Below are 20,736 nucleotides of genomic sequence, written 5' to 3'. Positions count from 1 at the left end.
CCCCCAATTCTTTTAAACTCCAACTAGTACAGACCTGGAGCCATCAAATGCATCTCGTATGTTAACCCTTTCACTCCTGGGATCATTGCTGAAAATCTCTTCCTGACCCTTTCCAATGCCAGCACATTCTTTGATATTTAAGGGGCCCAAAACTGCTCACAATGCTCTGACCGTGGTCTGACCGATGCTGTGAACATGAGCTGATACGCAGGCAAGGCTGGTCTCTGGTAACACAAGAAGTAGCAGTGTTGGGATTTTCTGATAGAGATCTTGAAAATAGTAATTAATCTGGATGTAATAACATTTAAAGTAAGAATCTTGCCTGCTCTGCCATTCAATTAAACTGAGAAGATCTTTGCAAAAGTCCCATCCTTCTGCAAAATTCCCCATATTCCTTGATTCCCTTGGGAGAATCACCCACTCACAGGGCATAGATAAAGACTCTTCAACTCACCATGTTCATTATCAACCACCCATTTCATGTCAAGTTTATAGTCATCTACGTAAGGACTGTCAGGTACAATACAGTGAAATGCTTGCTTGGAGCAGTGTCACAGCCGTTTAGGTACAGACAAACATTGAATATAAATTATACATAAAATTATCACATACAGTGAAAAAAATGAATAAGTACAAGACAAAGACACAATTAAAGAGAAGTCCAAAGTAGTGCAAATGGTGGTCCATCACCTTTCATTGCTGAGGTGGGGTTAGCGTATATTTAAACAGAATATATTTAAAATGAAGGTTGATAGGTTCTTGATGAGTAAGGGAGTTAAAAGTTTATGGGGAGAAGGCAGGAGAATAGAATTGAGAAGGATAGTAAATCAGCAATGATTGAATGGCAGTGTAGACTCGATGGGCTGAATAGTCTAATTTTGCTCTGAGGTGTTGTGTTCTTATGGTATATGTAAATAAATGAACAAAAATATAAAACTAGATGGCTGCAGGAAAGTAGCTGTTTCTGAAACTTGTGTATGACTTCAGGCTTCTGCACTTCCACCCTACCTCAGCGCTCCTCTCTGCTATTCAAACCTCACCCACTCTGAATGCAGTGCCCTTCACTTCCTCTACACCAATCCCAACCTCACCGTCAATTCTGCTGACAAACAGAGGTTATGTTGTAATTTGGCAGACTGACTTCTAAATTGTAGAGGCCGGACGGCAGTTCTCAGCCACCTCCTCTTATTTACCCCTCTCACAGGAACCTAAAGAGCACCAGACCATTGTCTCCTGCACTATCACTGCCCTCAATGACTCTGGAGATCTCCCATCCACTTCCACAAGCCTCATAGTTCCTATATCCTGCACTGCTCTTTCTATCTTCTACCTTCTTCTGTCTCGACACCATCTTTTCTCAGGATGAGGCTTTGCATTCTGAAACTTCTTTTTCAATGAACAGTGTTTGCCTTCCACCACACCATGCTGTCCTCTCCATTTCCTGCGCCTCTGTCCTCATCCAATCCTCCTATTGTCATAACAGGGATAGGATCCCCCTTGTCCATATCTACCATCCGGTGAACCTCTGTATCATTCTCCGTAGCCTCTGGTATCTTCAGTGAAATCGTACACTAAGTGCATCTTTTCCTTCTCCTCCCTTCCGCTTTCCACAGGGATTGCTTTCTACATGACTCCCTCGTCATCTTGTCCCTCCCCACTGATCTCCCTCCTGGCACTCATACCTGTAAGAGAGACAAGTGCTGCACCTGCCCCTACACCTCCTCCCTCACCACCATTCAGGGCCAAGAATAGTCCTTCCAGGTGAGCTGACACTTGTGAGCCTGGTGGGTTCGTAAATTGCATTTGGTGCTTCTTGTGTGGCCTCCTGTAAACTGGAGAGACCTGCCGCAGACTGGTTTACCACTTAGTCGAGCATTTTCCTTCTGTCCACTGCAAGAGGTAGTATCTCCAGGTGGCTTCCCTTTTCAATTCAACTATCCATTCCCATTCTGATGTGTCTGTCCAAGGCCTTCTCCACTGCCGATATGAGCAAGACCTCGTATTCTGTCTGTGTACCTTCCAACCTGATGGTATGACATTGATTTTTCTAACTTCTGATAATTTTTCACCCACTCACCCCCCACTTAAACCTTCTCATTTCCCCACCTTCTTATTCTGGCTTTGCCCCCTACTTTCCAGTCCTGATGAAGGGTCTAGGCCCCATATTTCACTTGCTTATTCCCCTCCAGCCATGCTCCCTGACTTGCTGTCTTCTTCCAACATTTTGTGTGTGTTGTTCTGTACTTCCTGCCTGACGGTAACACTGAGAAAATTGTATGGCCGGATGGTGGGGATAGATTCACTGTCTTGAAGCAGCAACTCCTGTAGAGCCTTGATTAGCCAGCCTGTGTGCCCTACTCTGCAGCCTCTGTGCATTAGAATTGACATACCAGACCATGATGCATTTATCAGTGCGTCTGTGAAAGTTTTGTTACAGTGTTTGATGGGACCAATATGCCAATCTATTCTCCCCATATACCCATCAACAACCCCAGATTTTATCAGTTACCTACATTCAGATTATTTTACAGTGGCGTCTTTGGGATGTGGGTGTTATCCCATGTGGTCACAGGGAAAAATGCATACTCCACTTGGTAATGGTACTGAAACCAATCTGCTAACTGCCTTTAAACAGAAGGACTCTAACCTTTCTGGACCAGACTTCATTGTGAGTCTCTTTAGAAAGCCTTATTGAAATTCATGTTGACTGCATTAACTGCAGAATCCTCATAAGTACAAACGTTTGTACATTGTTATAAAATCAATCTGACTGTTCCTGATCAACTTCTGGCCAAGTGTAGATTAACATTGTCCCAAAGATTTTTTCCTCTGGAATCCACTGGGACTCTGGGTTTGTACGGTCCCGGTGTAGTTACGGAGAATGCACAGCGACAAGGTTCTTACAACTTCAGCCAGCAATGAAACCCACCGGAGCCCAACATGCATTCCTGGTTGGAGCCCTGTGCACCATGTATTAATGCTCAGTGTAATCGCTGATCACAGACCTTCACTATCTCTCCTTTCTATCCCTCCTTCAGAGCTCCTTCCGATCAAAGTTCCTGGACACAGCGGAGCAACTGCATGAGCAAGGATACAAGGTGAGTAACCCTGCAGCTGAAGAGAAGATTTGTTTCTTAAAGTGCAGAACATGTGCTTGTGTCACCGTGCCTCAGACAGACTTAAGGGATCATATAGAAACATAGAAACATAGAAAATAGGTGCAGGAGTAGGCCATTCGGCCCTTCGAGCCTGCACCGCCATTTATTATGATCATGGCTGATCATCCAACTCAGAACCCCGCCCCAGCCTTCCCTCCATACCCCCTGACCCACGTAGCCACAAGGGCCATATCTAACTCCCTCTTAAATATAGCCAATGAACTGGCCTCAACTGTTTCCTGTGGCAGAGAATTCCACAGATTCACCACTCTCTGTGTGAAGAAGTTTTTCCTAATCTCGGTCCTAAAAGGCTTCCCCTCTATCCTCAAACTGTGGCCCCTCGTTCTGGACTTCCCCAACATCGGGAACAATCTTCCTGCATCTAGCCTGTCCAATCCTTTTAGGATCTTATACGTTTCAATCAGATCCCCCCTCAATCTTCTAAATTCCAACGAGTACAAGCCCAGTTCATCCAGTCTTTCTTCATATGAAAGTCCTGCCATCCCAGGAATCAATCTGGTGAACCTTCTTTGTACTCCCTCTATGGCAAGGATGTCTTTCCTCAGATTAGGGGACCAAAACTGCACACAATACTCCAGGTGTGGTCTCACCAAGGCCTTGTACAACTGCAGTAGTACCTCCCTGCTCCTGTACTCGAATCCTCTCACTATAAATGCCAGCATATCATTCGCCTTTTTCACCGCCTGCTGTACCTGCATGCCCACTTTCAATGACTGGTGTATAATGACACCCAGGTCTCGTTGCACCTCCCCTTTTCCTAATCGGCCACCATTCAGATAATAATCTGTTTTCCTATTTTTGCTACCAAAGTGGATAACTTCACATTTATCCACATTAAATTGCATCTGCCATGAATTTGCCCACTCACCCAACCTATCCAAGTCACCCTGCATCCTCACAGCTAACACTGCCACCCAGCTTCGTGTCATCTGCAAACTTGGAGATGCTGCATTTAATTCCCTCATCCAAGTCATTAATATATATTGTAAACAACTGGGGTCCCAGCACTGAGCCTTGCGGTACCCCACTAGTCACCGCCTGCCATTCTGAAAAGGCCCCGTTTATTCCCACTCTTTGCTTCCTGTCTGCTAACCAACTCTCCATCCACATCAATACCTTACCCCCAATACCGTGTGCTTTAAGTTTGCACACTAATCTCCTGTGTGGGACCTTGTCAAAAGCCTTTTGAAAATCCAAATATACCACATCCACTGGTTCTCCCCTATCCACTCTACTAGTTACATCCTCAAAAAATTCAATGAGATTCGTCAGACATGATTTTCCTTTCACAAATCCATGCTGACTTTGTCCGATCATTTCACCGCTTTCCAAATGTGCTGTTATCACATCCTTGATAACTGACTCCAGCAGTTTCCCCACCACCGACGTTAGGCTAACCGGTCTATAATTCCCCGGTTTCTCTCTCCCTCCTTTTTTAAAAAGTGGAGTTACATTAGCCACCCTCCAATCCTCAGGAACTAGTCCAGAATCTACCGAGTTTTGAAAAATTATCACTAATGCATCCACTATTTCTTGGGCTACTTCCTTAAGCACTCTAGGATGCAGACCATCTGGCCCTGGGGATGTGTTGTTGGTGCTGTTGAGATGAAGAAAGTTTCCACTGGGTTGGGGCACCCGATATTCAATCAGCCATTGGTGAGGGGACTGGGTTGGTGGGTTACACTGGTCTTAATGTGATGGTGGGGAGAGTGTGGATCGAGAGTGAACCTGAACATCATTTCTTTTAAGTGCAGTCATCATTTTGTGTTCAGCATCTTGTGATGAGAAGTGGTGGATATGACCAAGGTGAGACCACAGAATGGAGAGAGGTGGTTCTGAGACCAGAGGCACTGAAAGTCAGTTGCTGCTTTCAGAATCAGAATCAGGTTTATTATCACCGGCATGTGACGTGAGATTTATTACCTTAGCAGCAGCAGTTCAACGCAATACATAATCTAGCAGAGAGAAAAAAAAATAAAATAAAACATAATAATAATAAATTAACAAGTAAATCAATTGTGTATATTGAATAGATTTAAAAAATGCAAAAACAGAAATAATGTACCTTTTCAAAAAAAGTGAGGTAGTGTCCAAAGCTTCAATGTCCATTTAGGAATCGGATGTCAGAGAGGGGGAGAAGTTGTTCCTGAATCGCTGAGTGTGTGCCTTCAGGTTTCTGTATCTCCTACCTGATGGTAACAGTGAGAAAAGGGCATGCCCTGGATGCTGGAGGTGTTTAATAATGGACGCTGCCTTTCTGAAACACTGCTCCCTAAAGGTGTCCTGGGTACTTTATAGGCTAGTATCCAAGATGGAGCTGACTAGATTTACAACCTTCTGCAGCTTCTTTCGGTCCTGTGCAGTAGCCCCCTCCATACCAGACAGTGATGCAGCCTGTCAGAATGCTCTCCATGATACAACTATAGAAGTTTTTGAGTGTATTTGTTGACATGTCAAATCTCTTCAAACTCTTAATAAAGTATAGCTGCTGTCTTGCCGCCTTCATAACTACATTGATATGTTAGGACCAGGTTAGATCCTCAGAGATCTTGACACCCAGGAACTCTGTCCACTTTTGATCCCTCTATGAGGATTAGTATATCTTCCTTCGTCTTGCCCTTCCTGAAGTCCACATCAGTTCTTTCATCTTACTGATGTTGAGTGCCAGCTTGCTGCTGTGGCACCATTCCACAAGTTGGCATATCTCACTCCTGTACGCCCTCTCGTCACCACCTGAGATTCTACAAACAATGGTTGTATCGTCAACAAATTTATAGATAGTATTTGAGCTATGCCTAGCCACACAGTCATGTGCATGTAGAGAGTAGAGCAGTGGGCTAAGCACACACCCCTGAGGTGAGCCAGTGTTGATCATGTTGATCATCAGCGAGGAGGATACGTTATCACCAATCTGCAGAGATTGTGGTCTTCCGGTTAGGAAGTCGAGAATCCAGTTGCAGAAGGAGGTACAGAGGCTCAGGTTCTGCAACTTATCAATCAGGATTGTAGAAAAGAAAGTATTAAAAGCTGAGCTATAGCCGATGAACAGCATTCTAACATAGGAGTTGGTGTTGTTCAAGTGGTCTAAAGCCGTGTGGAGAGCCATTGAGATTACATCTGCTGTTGACCTATTGTGGCAATAGATAATTATCTTTCCGATAATTTTGCTCCATCCTCATGATGTGCTCCATAGAAATGGAGCCATACAGTGGAGCTCTGCTGCACACAGTGGAACTGTGCTCCTTGCAATGGAGCTCTACTGCACACAGTGGAACTGTGCCCGTGCTCCTATATCTTAAGGTCTCATGATCCCTGGTAATGCCTGGATGCCGTCAGAATGATCTCAGGAGTGAAGGGTTTAATGTATGAGGAACGTTTGATGACTCTGGGCCTGTACTCGCTGGAGTTTAGAAGAATGGGAGGGGGGTTGAGAAGCTCATTGAAACCTGCTGAATATTGAAAAGCCTTGATGGGGTGGACATGGAGAAGATGTTTCCAATAGTGAGGGAGTCTAGGACCAGAGGGCATAGCCTCAGTAGAAGGATGTCCTTTCTTTGGCCAGAGCCTGATGCACCTGTGGAGTTCATTGACACAGACAGATTTGAAGGCCAGGACACTGGGTATATTTAAAGAGGGGTTTATCGGCTATTGATCAGGCATCTAAGGTTATGGGGCGAAAGCAGGAGAATGGGATATTCAATCAACCATGATAGAATGGCAGAGCAGTCAGTGGGTTGACTGGCTTAATTCTGCAACGAAACTTTGTGGTCTTATGTCAAAGCATATTGTCCTGAATTTTTTTTTTTTGGAATAGTGGAGGGCATGATTTCTTGTACAAAGAATGGGAAAGTATATTCACGGTTAGTGAGTCAGACAGGAGCACAGGATATGGAGCTAAAGAAGCTGTTCTGTCTGGCAGCTTCCTTTGTGAGAATTTTGGAATGTGCCCAAAACTGAAGTGGTCCATTTGTGATGTGAACTCTCTGTCTTTGTTTTAAAGCTTTACGCCACAGAAGGCACGTCCGCCTGGTTAAATGCCAATGATGTCCCGACAGGGCTTGTGTCGTGGCCCACAGCAGAAGACCACAGCTCCAACATCCCTTCCTTCACTAAGTGAGTGAGGCTCAGATTAACCATCAGAGTAATTGATCCAATCCCTACCTGATCTGTAGTTGTGATCTGTAGCCTGAAAGAGGAGAGGCAATCGCTGGGGTATGAGTGACATGGGTAGTGTACTGTGGACCGTGGACAAGGGGTGGCGTACTGTGGACCATGGACAAGGGGTGGTGTACTGTGGGCCGTGGACATGGGTGGTGTACTGCGGACATGGGTGGTGTACTGCGGACATGGATGGTGTACTGTGGGCCATGGACATGGGTGGTGTACTGTGGACAGGGGTGGTGTACTGTGGACCATGTACATGGGTGGTGTACTGTGGGTCGTGGACAGGGGTGGCGTACTGTGGACCATGGACAAGGGGTGGTGTACTGTGGACAGGGGTGGTGTACTGTGGACCATGTACATGGGTGGTGTACTGTGTACATGGGTGGTGTACTGTGGACCATGTACATGGGTGGTGTACTGTGGGCCGTGGACATGGGTGGTGTACTGTGGACAGGGGTAGTGTACTGTGGACCGTGTACATGGGTGGTGTACTGTACTGTGGACCATGTACATGGGTGGTGTACTGTGGGCCGTGGACATGGGTGGTGTACTGTGGACAGGGGTGGTGTACTGTGGACCATGTACATGGGTGGTGTACTGTGGGTCGTGGACAGGGGTGGCGTACTGTGGACCATGGATAAGGGGTGGTGTACTGTGGACAGGGGTGGTGTACTGTGGACCATGTACATGGGTGGTGTACTATGTACATGGGTGGTGTACTGTGGACCATGTACATGGGTGGTGTACTGTGGGCCGTGGACATGGGTGGTGTACTGTGGACAGGGGTAGTGTACTGTGGACCGTGTACATGGGTGGTGTACTGTACTGTGGACCATGTACATGGGTGGTGTACTGTGGGCCGTGGACATGGGTGGTGTACTGTGGACAGGGGTGGTGTACTGTGGACCATGGACATGGGTGGTGTACTGTGGGTCGTGGACAGGGGTGGCGTACTGTGGACCATGGACAAGGGGTGGTGTACTGTGGACAGGGGTGGTGTACTGTGGACCATGTACATGGGTGGTGTACTGTGTACATGGGTGGTGTACTGTGGACCATGTACATGGGTGGTGTACTGTGGACCGTGTACATGGGTGGTGTACTGTGGGCCGTGGACATGGGTGGTGTACTGTGGACAGGGGTAGTGTACTGTGGACCGTGTACATGGGTGGTGTACTGTACTGTGGACCATGTACATGGGTGGTGTACTGTGGGCCGTGGACATGGGTGGTGTACTGTGGACAGGGGTGGCGTACTGTGGACCATGGACAAGGGTTGGTGTACTGTGTACATGGCCGTGGACAATGGGTGGTGTACTGGAGAAACGCTAGGGTTCAGGTGTTCTGGGAACCATGTGTGAGGATGTCTAGGGGAAATGCTGGGCTGTGGGGTGTACCAGGAAGCCATGGGTGTCGGTATACCGGACAGTGGATGCTCAGGATGCTGGGAAATCTCAGAATGTGGTAGGACAACATCATCTATGTTATGGCTGCCAGATTCTTCCATGCCTCTTATTTTACACAGGGTGGGGTAGGATATCTGAAGATCAAACATTTCAAAGGTACATTTAATGTCAGAGAAATGTATACAATATACGTCCTGAAATGCTTTTTCTTCACAACCATCCATGAAAACAGAGGAGTGCCCCAAAGAATGTGCGACAGTTAAATGTTAGAATCCCAAAGTGCCCCCCCCCCAGCTCCCCTCCCTCCTGCACGTAAGCAGCAGCGAGCAACAATCCCCCCCTCTTCCACCCTCAAAAAAAAAGTATCGGCACCCGCCAGTGAGCACTCAGGCGTGAGCAAAGACACAGACTTGCAGTACCCCAAAGACGACTAGTTCACCTGATATTCGACATACCGCAGGCTCTCCCTCTCTTCCTAATAAGGGAGAAAGAGGTGTCTCCGTTTTGCAGTGAGAGGGGAGACATAACAAACAACTCACTGGTTTATGATGTTAACAGTCCGTTGCGTCGCTTTTTCCGAACTATGTGCCCAAAGAACTCGGGTCTCTGGGCACACAGCCTTAGATCTTCCATCTCCCACGACACACTGATCTGCCCAGACACTGTCCTACTATCCGCCCATCTTCAGAGCCATGAATTCTCGGCCCTTCGAAGGCGAGCTGAGCTCTTAGGCCGTGCCCTGGGCATGCCGAATAACGGCCAGTCGTGAAACCCTGAGAGTGTGTCCCATTCCCACAAAGAACCATGGTCAGCATATAACTCCTGGTCAGGGTCTTCAAAAGAACCCTGAAAGAGAAAATTAAATATATTAAAGATGGAAATAGAGCTTTTTCTGAAGATGAAAGCAAAGGAGTCACCGTTAGGTGCCACTAATCCTCCTAAGCTCCTCCTTCCAGCTTTTATAACTGCCAGTCTATTCTTCTCCTTGTCAATTTTATGTGGGTAAGTTTTGATCTGAAAATGTCAACAGGCTGCCGTTACATCCCTATCATCTCCTTCCCATGACATTCACAGAATTCCTTCTCTCGTTCCCTTTTGTAGAAATGTCTCCATTTGTGTCGCAGAGACCACCATTAGTGTCTGCACATGAGTGGGAAAGGAACTGTATTGAAGGCTGATAGATCCATCGTAGAGTGGTATCAGAGTTAGGTTCACTGTAGATTTATGTGGACAACCACATAACCATTTGACCCATTACATACCACCTTCTCCACAAGATGTGCACCAAGAGATTTCATGACCTATCGAATCAGGTTTAATATTACTGACGTTACCCAACCAGGACGTGCCCTCTCCTCACTGTTACCGTCCGGAAGGAGGCACAGAGCCTGACAACACACACTCAGCAATTCAGGAACAGCTTTTTTCTCTCCGCCATCCAATTTCCAAATGCACATTGAATCCATGAACACTTCCTCACTACTTTTTTATTTCCGTTTTGTTTTTGGTTTTCGCACTAGCTATTTTAATTTAACTATTTAATAGAGATATATGTAGATAAAAACTTAAGTCAATTTTTTCCTCTATATTTATCATGTATTTCATTGTACGGCTGCCATAAAGTTAACAAATTTCACGATATGCCAGTGATATTAAATCTGATTCTGATTCGTATGTCGTTTTATTGTGACAGCGGTACTTTACAATGCAGGGCATAAAGTTTACGATAAATTACAAATATATAGTGTGAAAAGATAGCAAAACTATGTTAGATAATGTTCATGGGTTAGTACATTATCCATTCAGAAATATGATGATAGAGTTGAAGAAAGTGTTCCTAAAACATTGAATGTGTGTCTTCAGGCTCTTGTACCCGCCTCCCTGATGGTAGTAATAAGAAGAGAGCATGCCCTGGGTGATGAGAGCCCTTAATGATGGATGCCATCTCCTTGAGGTGTCAAGAAGGTGTCCTTGTTGCTGGGGAGGCTAGTGCCCATGATGGAGCTGGCCGACAATCCTCTACAGCTTTTTCCAGCACTGCGCAGTGGCCCCTCCATACCAGACAATGATGCAACCCTCTTTCTCTCTTCTGCCCTTAGATTGATCCACGATGGGGTCATTGACCTAGTGATCAACCTGCCCAACAACAACACGCGCTTCATGAGAGAGAACTACCTGATCCGTAGAATGGCCATTGATCACGGAGTGCCCCTCATCACTAACTTCCAGGTAAGTGGCCACCACGCTCTGCTTACTGACATTAGGATGCCAGGCGGATTGGTTCCCAGCTGGTGCTGAGGTTATAGTGAGCAGTGGGGAGAGGCCGTGGCTGAACATTCGGAACCTGTGAGGGCTTCTGTCACCTTCATTAGTGGCTATCTAGTTGTGGCTTTAGAGTTTGCCAGATGTTAAGGACGTGACGTGCTTCACCCTGACATTATTTAAATATTTTCCTTGAAGTAAATCCAAGCAATGTTGCATAGTGACAGGGTAGGTGACATTATTAGAGTCATACGGAGAAGGACGTTGGCCCACCATATCCATACCTGCCACCAAATAACTGTCTGCACTGATCTCATTGGCCAGCACTTAGTCCGGGATTGAAGTTCTCGTTTAGGTATTACTAAAATGTTATGATAATACCTCCTTCCATTACCCAGGCTCCAGATTCTAACCACTCTCCCAATGGAAAAATTCCTCCTCAGTCCCCTTTAAACTTACCTTGTGACCTCTGAACTCCTTACCCTCTTTCCCTATCTAACTGGTGGAACCTCCGAGTCCTGTTGGCAACCAAGTACACAGCACACCTTCCAGGCTGTGTCCTCTAGGTTTAGATATTTCTGCTTTCCTTCTATTTGTCCTCTCAATATTCTTCGTAATTCTGTGTATCTCCATCACAAGCCCTCATCAGAGGAAAATAAACCAGCCTATACAATATCCCCTCATAAATCAGCTGCTCTATCTTGAGCAGCATCTTGTTAAATTCCCTCTGTATCCTCTTCAGTGCAATCACTTCTTGGCCTCAGTGTGATGACCAATGTGGCCGACGCACATTACTTCTCTTAAATGCCATGTCTGGCTGATTAAGGCAGCTATCCCATATGTCTTCCTCATCACATATGCTTCAGAGATCCTTGCACCTGTATCCCGAGCTCCCTTGTGCCTCACCATTCATTGTGTATATCCTGGCCTTATTTGTCCTCTGTGTCTTGTGTTCAGAGATGCTCTTCTGAAGTCACTGCTTTAAGACAGGGTTATTTGAGTTACTGTTGCCTTCTCCTCAGCTTGAACCAGCCTGGCCATTCTCCTCTGACCCCTCTCATTAACAAGGTGTTGTCGCCCACGGAACTGTCGCTCACAGCGCCTTGTGGAACTTTCCATTTGCTACGCCATGTCAGCGCTCAAAAATTTTCAGATTTTGAAGGTTTTCAGGTTTTAGATTTTTAGATAAGGGGTGCTCAACTTGTACTATCATAATTAGCCTTTTCCACAATTAAATACTTTCCAAAATCATCTGCTCCTCTCCCTGTCCATGGCAAAGGTAAAGGTCGGGGAGTCGTCATCATCTCTGAAAATGCTCGTCCTCTGAGAGGTCTGCCAGCCACCTGACCAAGTTCACTGCCTCATACGAGATACAGTATGGCCTCTCGTTTAGTTGCCTGTCCACGTTAAGTGTCAGGAATCCTTGGCCACACCGAGTAAATTTTGCCCATCAAAGCCTTTTGCATTAAGGAGGTGCCAATAAATATTAAGGAAGTTGAAGTCATGAACGACAACAACCCCATTATTTTTGCACCTTTTCAAATTCTGCCTGCCAATCTGCTGCTCAGTATCCATGTGGCTATTGAGGGACCTGTAGGATATCCCTAACAAAGTGATTACTCCCTTCCTGTTTCTGACTTCCTCCAACATTGACTCAGTAGCTGAACCCTCCATGATGTCCTTCCTTTTGGCAGCCGTGATATGCTGCTTGATTATCAGTGCCTCTCCCCATATCCTTTACCTCTCACCCTGACCCTTTTGAAAGATCTAAATCCCAGAATATCAAGCAACCATTCTCGCTCTTGTGACAGCCAAGTCTCTATAATGGTCTCAAAATAATTCCACGTATTGAGCCATGTGTTCTCAGTACTTCTGTGGTTAAGCACATTTCAAACCATCCAGCTGACTGCATTGATGCAGTATCTACTTTCTACCCTTCCTCACAGTCTCTCTGGATATTGCATCCACTTGTACAACTGGTCCGATATCTGACCTGTCACTCTGCCTGCCAGTATCGTTTGAATCCTCCCCAACAGCTCTATTAAACATGCTACAATAATAATGGTCCTTCTCGAGTTCAGGTGTAACCCTTCCCTTTTGTACAAGTCAGACCTTCGCCAGAAGAGATCCCAGTGATCCACAGGTCTGAAACCATGCCCCATACACCAGTTCCCCAGCCACACATTCATCTGCCATATCATTCTCCATTCTTACCCTCAGTTGTGCATGGTACAGGCAGCAATCCAGCGATCCTTTGAGGTCCTGCTTCCTTCACTCTCCTATATTCACTATTCAGAGCCTTATCACTTATTCTATCTACGTTGTTGGTACCAATGTGTACCACAACTTTTGGCTGCTCACCATCCCTCTTGAGACTGCTGTGAACCTGACCCGAGATGTCCCTGGTCCTGGTACCTGGGAGGCACATAACCTCTGGGAATCTCGTCTTGTCCACAGAACCTCCTACCTGTTCCCCTAACCGGGAATATCTTATCACTACTGCTCTCTTCTTCACCTCCTTTCCCTTCTGAATCACAGAGCCCGACTCAGTACCAGATACCTGGCTTTTTGCCTCATAGCACAACCTCCGTTGAGTGTATCATATGCTGGGGCTGATGGACCCTGAGGTGGGACTGGTCTGTGCCCCAACCTGTGCTTTTCCCCAGTAGGTCATCCTTCCCCCTCCCCCTCCCAACGGGATCCAAAGAGGTATACTTGTTATTGAGTGGGACAACCACTCTGGTCAGAGTGGGACATGTGGCTACAAGTCTATGTGGCTGGTGTGATGGGGTCTCATCCAGGTCCACCCAGAACTTAGTTCAGGCCACCTTCAAGTATAAACCAAGCAGACGTCCTGTTGGCTTTTCCTGCAGGGAATTTGATTGGGTGTCTGTGGTGTAGAGAGTGCCTGAAGTGCACATAGTGTATACAGTTCCAGAGGTGTTCATGGTAGCTGCCTGTACATAGTTCCAGAGGTGTTCATGGTAGCTGCCTGTACACAGACCCAGTGGTGTTCATTGTATCTGTCTGTACATCACTCCAGCAGTGTACACAGTGACTGTGTTGTGATCTGCTGAGGTTGTATTTCAGTTTCTGGGCACTGAAAATGATCCATTCAGCTTCACTTATGTAGCCATTAGCCATGCTGGACAGGGCTTCATCAGTTACTGAGTGTGGAGTTTCTGGTTTGGAGGCAAGACTCCAGGTGGAAGTGCTGGTAGGTTCAGATTAGCCAGTGACAGAGCTCAGAGAAAGCTAGCTCAGGTGCTGGGAAATCTGGTGGTTATGGAGAATTTGATGGCACCTCATGCCACTATGCGCCTCGACAACCTGGAGCCCTCACCCATCCCAGCCGCTGCCTGAGGTTTCTCAGCTGGCAATGCAGAGAGCCCAGAGCTGGTGACCTGGCCCTGCTCTCACAAAAATATCTAATGTAATCAAAGACCCAATCCCACCCCAAACATCTTCTCTCTCTCCTCCTCCCATCAGGATGAAAGTACAAAAGCCTGAAAGCACATACCACCAGGCTGAATGACAGCTTCTGCCCCACTGGCATAAGACCCCTAATACAGTAAAATAGACTCTTGATCTCACAATCTACCGCAACGTGGCCCTTGCACCTGAGTGTCTACCTGCACTGCGCTTTCTGTGTCAGTGTCACTCTTTATTCTGCATCCAGTTACTGCTTTTACCACCCTGATGTAGTTGTGTATAGAATGATTAGTGTGGATCACTGTGTCTAGGTATTGTAACAATAATAAACAAATTGCTCATGACCAGATCTCTCTCGCCGCCCTGCCCGAGTGACAACGTTATTGCTTTCTTGCAGGTGGCGAAGCTGTTTGCAGAAGCCATTAAGCACTGTGGGAAGCTGGACTCCACCAGCCTGTATCACTACCGGGAGAACAGCGTGATCAGAGGACTGCAGTGAGCTGCGGGGGGGCCTCGGACACCTCCATCCTCCCCACGTGTACAAAGCTGGCTCTCCAATACAAGCTACATGAGATTTGTCTGTAACAAATTTGAATAAAGAGACTTCACTGTTACCTCAACGTCCCCATTACTCAGCCTTCAGAGGTTTAATCACTATGTAATCGACTCCTGGCTGTTTTCACTTCAGCTGGGCATTCAGTGGGCCCAGGGGCTGCATGCCTCTGACCTATCAGGGATTCTCTTATGCCCTTCGACCTCTTGTCTGCCCTTCTCAGTTCAGACTGTGGTAAACCGCAGTTCTGCGGTCCTGAACTTGCCGTCAGTTGTAAGGGTGCTTCTCTCCTCCTGTGCTGGTTCCCTGCTGCCTGTTAGTGCTGCTGGCCAGCAGACCCCCACCCTCCCCACCACTCCCCCCTGTCATGTGCCCATGGTGATCAGAAGGTAAGGTAGCTGGGGCAATCACTGCTCCCAAGTGCCAGGCCCATGCGTGTATCTAGCCTGCCACTGCCAGCAACAGTCCTCTACCCGAAGATGGTCATCCAGGCTCCTCCTTCCCACCCTCCACTTTCCTGAAAAAAAGAAAAGGGCACCATTTGTGGATGTGCGGCGTCCACTCTTGGGTTTTACTCAGCCCCTGGCAGCTTGTACTGGGACAACCTCGGTGGGAGTAGGGCCGATGGGCCCCGGGGTGGGACTGGACCATCCCCAGAGAGCACTGGGTTCTGGGCTGTGCTCATGTTGACCTTCCCCCTGCTATCGTGCTCCAGTGCTGTGCACCGCGCAGTGAGCAGGGCCACCAGATGCAGTTCTTTGCATAGTGCTTTGTGATCAGTCCATTCTGCTGTAAATCCAGGCAATTCTTTGTAAGCTAACTCAACACAAATAAATCATTCTTTAATTAAAACTAATATTGTGCACCTTGTGAGTGATTGGGAATGTTAGCCTCATCTAGTAGTAGTGCAATTGGTCAAAACAGGTATGATGTCCCCTGGTGGAGAATGCTTGTGTCTGACTCTGTTTAACATGGGGAGGCTGATGTACAGAAGGCCACCACACAGTCCTTGACAGCTCAGGGTCAGGGTCCAGTGGCTTCCGGGGCAAGACGTTTGGGGACACTTCACTACTGCAGCCTTCCTCTGCCTTCACTGCTGTTGCGATGTGTCATCATCTTCCGCCAGCTCTGGCGTTGAGGTCCTGATTGGATCACTCTGCGTCTGGAATCTCCCCTTGACCTCACCGTCATGGGTGACCCTTCTAGGTAGCCGAGCTCCAAACGGCATTACTCTTAGGGTCCCAGGAAATCATAAGCCTTTCTACCACAAGAAGTTAATGATCCTTGGAGAAGCAAACATGTCCACCTCACAGAGACAAGCCAAGGATCAGAAAACATTGTAAATATTGGCAGGGGAAGTGAAACAGTGGAAGAGTTAAAGTTGCAGGCCTGAGACATTTCCTCAATGGAGAGAGAAAGAAAATATACTCAGTGTACCTCACTGTGTGTTCCTGCATGTTCATGGTCTTCTGCTGCTGCAGCCCATCTGCTTCAATGTTCAATGTTTGGTGCGTTCAGAGATGTTCTGTGCACCATTGTCGTTGCAGCTATATAGGACCCTGGTCAGACCCCACTTGGAGTACTGTGCTCAGTTCTGGTCACCTCACTACAGGAAGGATGTGGAAGCCATAGAAAGGGTGCAGAGGAGATTTACAAGGATGTTCCCCATTCTGATGTTTGGTTTGGATAGCAACTGAACCTCTTGAACAGGTCTGCATGCTTTTAAGCATTGCATTGCTGCCATTCGATTGGGTGATTAGATATTTTCATTAACATGTTTCCAGTCGTACCTAATAAAGAGGCCACTGAGTGTAAGTTAGTTTTAGGTCGCAGAGAAAATGGGAAAGGATGGATATTACCCCGTGAATAACTCCTGATCGGATGAATCCAAATGAGGCAGTCAGAATCAGACTCCGTAGTTTTGTGATGCGATGTAGACATCAGGGGAGTGAGATGTAACCAGCAGGATCCTCTGTATGGTTAGAATCAGAGAAAGCTAATTGTTGATGGGCAGAGATGTCCATTACTGATAAAGGAGGCGTGTGGATTGTCTTGTGTTCATAGACACATTCTGTATCCTGATTTTCTGTAAAGTGAAGCTGTCAATGCATGCATAAGGAAATTTAAAATGTATATATTATATTTATTCCACAAGAGTAAATGTTGCCCAAGATCTTAAATCTTTGGAGTGATTTGTGACTACTGTAAGACCGGATATCTGCTATCCAAACAGCTGTAATGCATACATTACAGCTATGTGTAAAACCTGTACACATAGAACAAAAAGTGAGTTACCTAAAGTTAAATTGATCAATATTGATTCCAGCACAGATGGAAGATATACACATACAGTACTATACAAAAGTTTTGGGTGTATATATAGCTAGGGTGCCTAAGACTTCTGTACTGTATTGGTCAATGTGGAGCAGAGCAAGTTCGTATATCTGGCAGGAACAAGGGATGTTGGGAATAGTGAGAGTGGAGATCCATGGGAGGGGTATGGGACAGGTTGCAGAGAAGGAGTGTCAGGGGTGAGATGTGGCACAGGTGCAGACACACCCAGCCCTGAGGCACCAGGTAAGGACATTAGATTCCAAACAATTGGTTTATTGATCATTACAGAATGTTTCTCTGGTGCTTCTTGCTCCCTCCTGTCTCCCTTCCTCCTTTCCTAACCATGATTCCTCTCTCCCTCCCCCCTTCCCACTCTCAGTCCACAATAGAGACCCATATCAGAATCAGGTTTATCATCACTCACATATGTCATGAAATTCGGTGTTTTTTATGGCAGCAGTAGAGTGCAATGCATAAAATTACAGTACTGTGCAAAAGTCTTAGGCTCCCTAGCTATATATATATGTGCCTAAGACTTTTGGACAGTACAGTATGTAGAACAGAAATAGGCCTTCAGCCCACTGTGTCTTTGTCAACTATGATACCAGTCTAACTGATCCTACCTGCGTGCACATGATCCATATCTCTCTGTTCCCAGTATGTACTTGTCTGTCTGAAAGCCTCTTAAACACTGCAGTTGTATCTATTTCTCTCACCTCCCTCATCTGCACATTCCAGGAACCTACTAATCTCTGCAAACAAAAAACTTGCCCCATGTATTTCCTTTAAACTTCTCCCCCTTGCCTTACCTCTAAGTCCTCCAGTGGTGTATCCTCTCCAAAGCTTTTATATCCTTCGCATAATGGGCTGATCAGAATTGAAAGTCATATTCCAGATGCAGCCAAACAGAATTCTAAAAATCTGCAACATAATTTCCTGACTTTTGAACTCATTGCCTCTACTAATTAAGACAAGCATGCCATATGCATACAGCTAATTATAGGGAGCTATCAACTTGGACCCCATTCCCTCTAAATCAGCACTGTTAAGGGTCCTGCCATTAACTGTATTATACTTAATCTCTGGAACAGCAACATATCACACTTGGTCAAATTAAATTCCATAAGACCATAAGGCAAAGGAGCAGAAGTAGGCCATTCGGCCCATCAAGTCTGCTCCACCATTTTATCATGAGCAGATCCATTCTCCTATTTAGTCCCACTCCCCGCCTTATCACCATAACCTTTGATGCCCTGGCTACTCAGATACCTATCAATCTCTGCCTTAAATACAACCAATGACTTGGCCTACACCGCCGCCCGTGGCAACAAATTCCATAGATTCACCACCCTCTGACTAAAAAAAATTTCTTTGCATTTCTGTTCTGAATGGGCGCCCTTCAATCCTTAAGTCATGCCCTCTCGTACTAGACTCCCCCATCATGGGAAACAACTTTGCCACATCCACTCTGTCCATGCCTTTTAACATTCGAAATATTTCTATGAGGTCTCCCCTCATTCTTCTAAACTCCAAGGAATACAGTCCAAGAGCGGACAAAAGTTCCTCATATGTTAATCCTCTCATTCCCGGAATCATTCTAATGAATCTTCTCTGTACCCTCTCCAACGTCAGCACCTCCTTTCTTAAATAAGGAGACCAAAACTGCCCACAGTACTCCAAGTGAGGTCTCACCAGCACCTTATAGAGCCTCAACATCACATCCCTGCTCCCATACTCTATTCCTCTAGAAATGAATACCAACATTGCATTCACCTTCTTCACCACTGACTCAACCTGGAGATTAACTTTAAGGGTATCCTGTACGAGGACTTCCAAGTCCCGTTGCATCTCAGAACTTTGAATTCTTTCCCCATTTAAATAATAGTCTGCCCGTTTATTTTTTCTGCCAAAGTGCATAACCATACACTTTCCAACATTGTACTTCATTTGCCACTTCTTTGCCCATTCTTCCAATCTATCCAAGTCTCTCTGCAGACTCTCTGTTTCCTCAGCACTACTGGCCCCTCCACCTATCTTCGTATCGTCAGCAAACTTAGCCACAAAGCCATCTATTCCATAATCCAAATCGTTGATGTACAATGTAAAAAGAAGCAGCCCCAACACTGATCCCTGTGGAACACCACTGGTAACTGGCAGTCAACCAGACTAGGATCCCTTTATTCCCACTCTCTGTTTCCTGCCAATCAGCCAACGCTCTATCCACGTATGTAACTTTCCCGTAATTCCATGGGCTCTTATCTTGTTAAGTAGCCTCATGTGTGGCACCTTGGCAAAGGCCTTCTGAAAATCCAAATATACAACATCCACTACATCTCCCTTGTCTAGCCTACTGGTAATTTCCTCAAAAAATTGTAACAGGTTTGTCAGGCAGGATTTTCCTTTAAGGAATCCATGCTGAGTTCTGCCTATCTTGTCATATGCCTCCAGGTACTCTGTAACCTCATCCTTGACAATCGACTCCAACAACTTCCCAACCACTGACGTCAAGCTAACAGGTCTATAATTTCCTTTTTGCTTCCTTGCCCCCTTCTTAAATAGCGGAGTGACATTTGCAATCTTCCAGTCCTCCGGAACCATGCCAGAATCTATCGACTTTTGAAAGATCATCGCTAATGCCTCCGCAATCTCCACAGCTACTTCCTTCAGAGCACGAGGGTGCATTCCACCTGGTCCGGGAGATTTAACTACCTTTAGCCTATTCAGCTTCCTGAGTACTTTCTCTGTCGTATTTGTGACTGCGCACACTTCTCTTCCCTGCCACCCTTGAGTGTCCGGTATACTGCCGATGTCTTCCTCAGTGAAGACTGATGCAAAATACTCGTTCAGTTCCTCTGCTATCTCCTTATCTCCCATTACAATTTCTCCAGCATCATTTTCTATCAGTCCTATATCTGCTCTCACCTGTCTTTTCTCTTTATATACTTGAAAAAGCATTTAGTATCCTCTTTGATATTATTTGCTAGCTTCCTTTCATAGTTAATCTTTTCTCTCTTAATGACCTTCTTGTTTTCCTTTTGTAAGGTTTTAAAAACTTCCCAATCCTCTGTCTTCCCACTAATTTTTGCTTCCTTGTATGCCCTCTCCTTTGCTTTAACTTTGGCTTTGACTTCTCTTGTCAACCATGGTTGCATCCTTTTTCCACTCGAAAATTTCTTCTTTTTTGGAATATACCTGTCTTGCACATTCCTCATTTTTTGCATAAACTCCAGCCACTGCTGCTCTGCTGTCTTTCCCGCCAGTGTCCCTTTCCAGTCAACTTTGGCCAGTTCCTCTCTCATGCCACTGTAATTTCCTTTACTCCACTGAAATACCGACACATCAGATTTTGGCTTCTCTTTTTCTAATTTCACAGTGAACTCAATCATGTTATGATCACTGCCTCCTAA

General features: G+C 46.1%; 1 protein-coding gene across 1 annotated transcript in view; it reads left to right on the top strand.

The window, feature by feature from the left end:
- Positions 1–15,851, top strand: part of cps1 (carbamoyl-phosphate synthase 1, mitochondrial) — a 191,616-nt gene extending 175,765 nt beyond the window's left edge. Inside the window, exons 35-38 of the mRNA XM_072261156.1 lie at positions 3,039–3,098; positions 7,180–7,292; positions 10,848–10,977; positions 14,840–15,851. Coding sequence (XP_072117257.1) covers positions 3,039–3,098; positions 7,180–7,292; positions 10,848–10,977; positions 14,840–14,941 — 405 coding nt within the window. The 3' untranslated portion in view covers positions 14,942–15,851. The remainder of the gene's footprint in view (positions 1–3,038; positions 3,099–7,179; positions 7,293–10,847; positions 10,978–14,839) is intronic.
- Positions 15,852–20,736: the final 4,885 nt, after the last annotated feature.

Source organism: Mobula birostris, chromosome 6 (genome assembly GCF_030028105.1).
Source record: "Mobula birostris isolate sMobBir1 chromosome 6, sMobBir1.hap1, whole genome shotgun sequence".
NCBI lineage: Eukaryota > Metazoa > Chordata > Chondrichthyes > Myliobatiformes > Myliobatidae > Mobula > Mobula birostris.
Note: the sequence above shows the minus strand (reverse complement) of the source record. Positions and strands in the feature narration are given on the sequence as shown.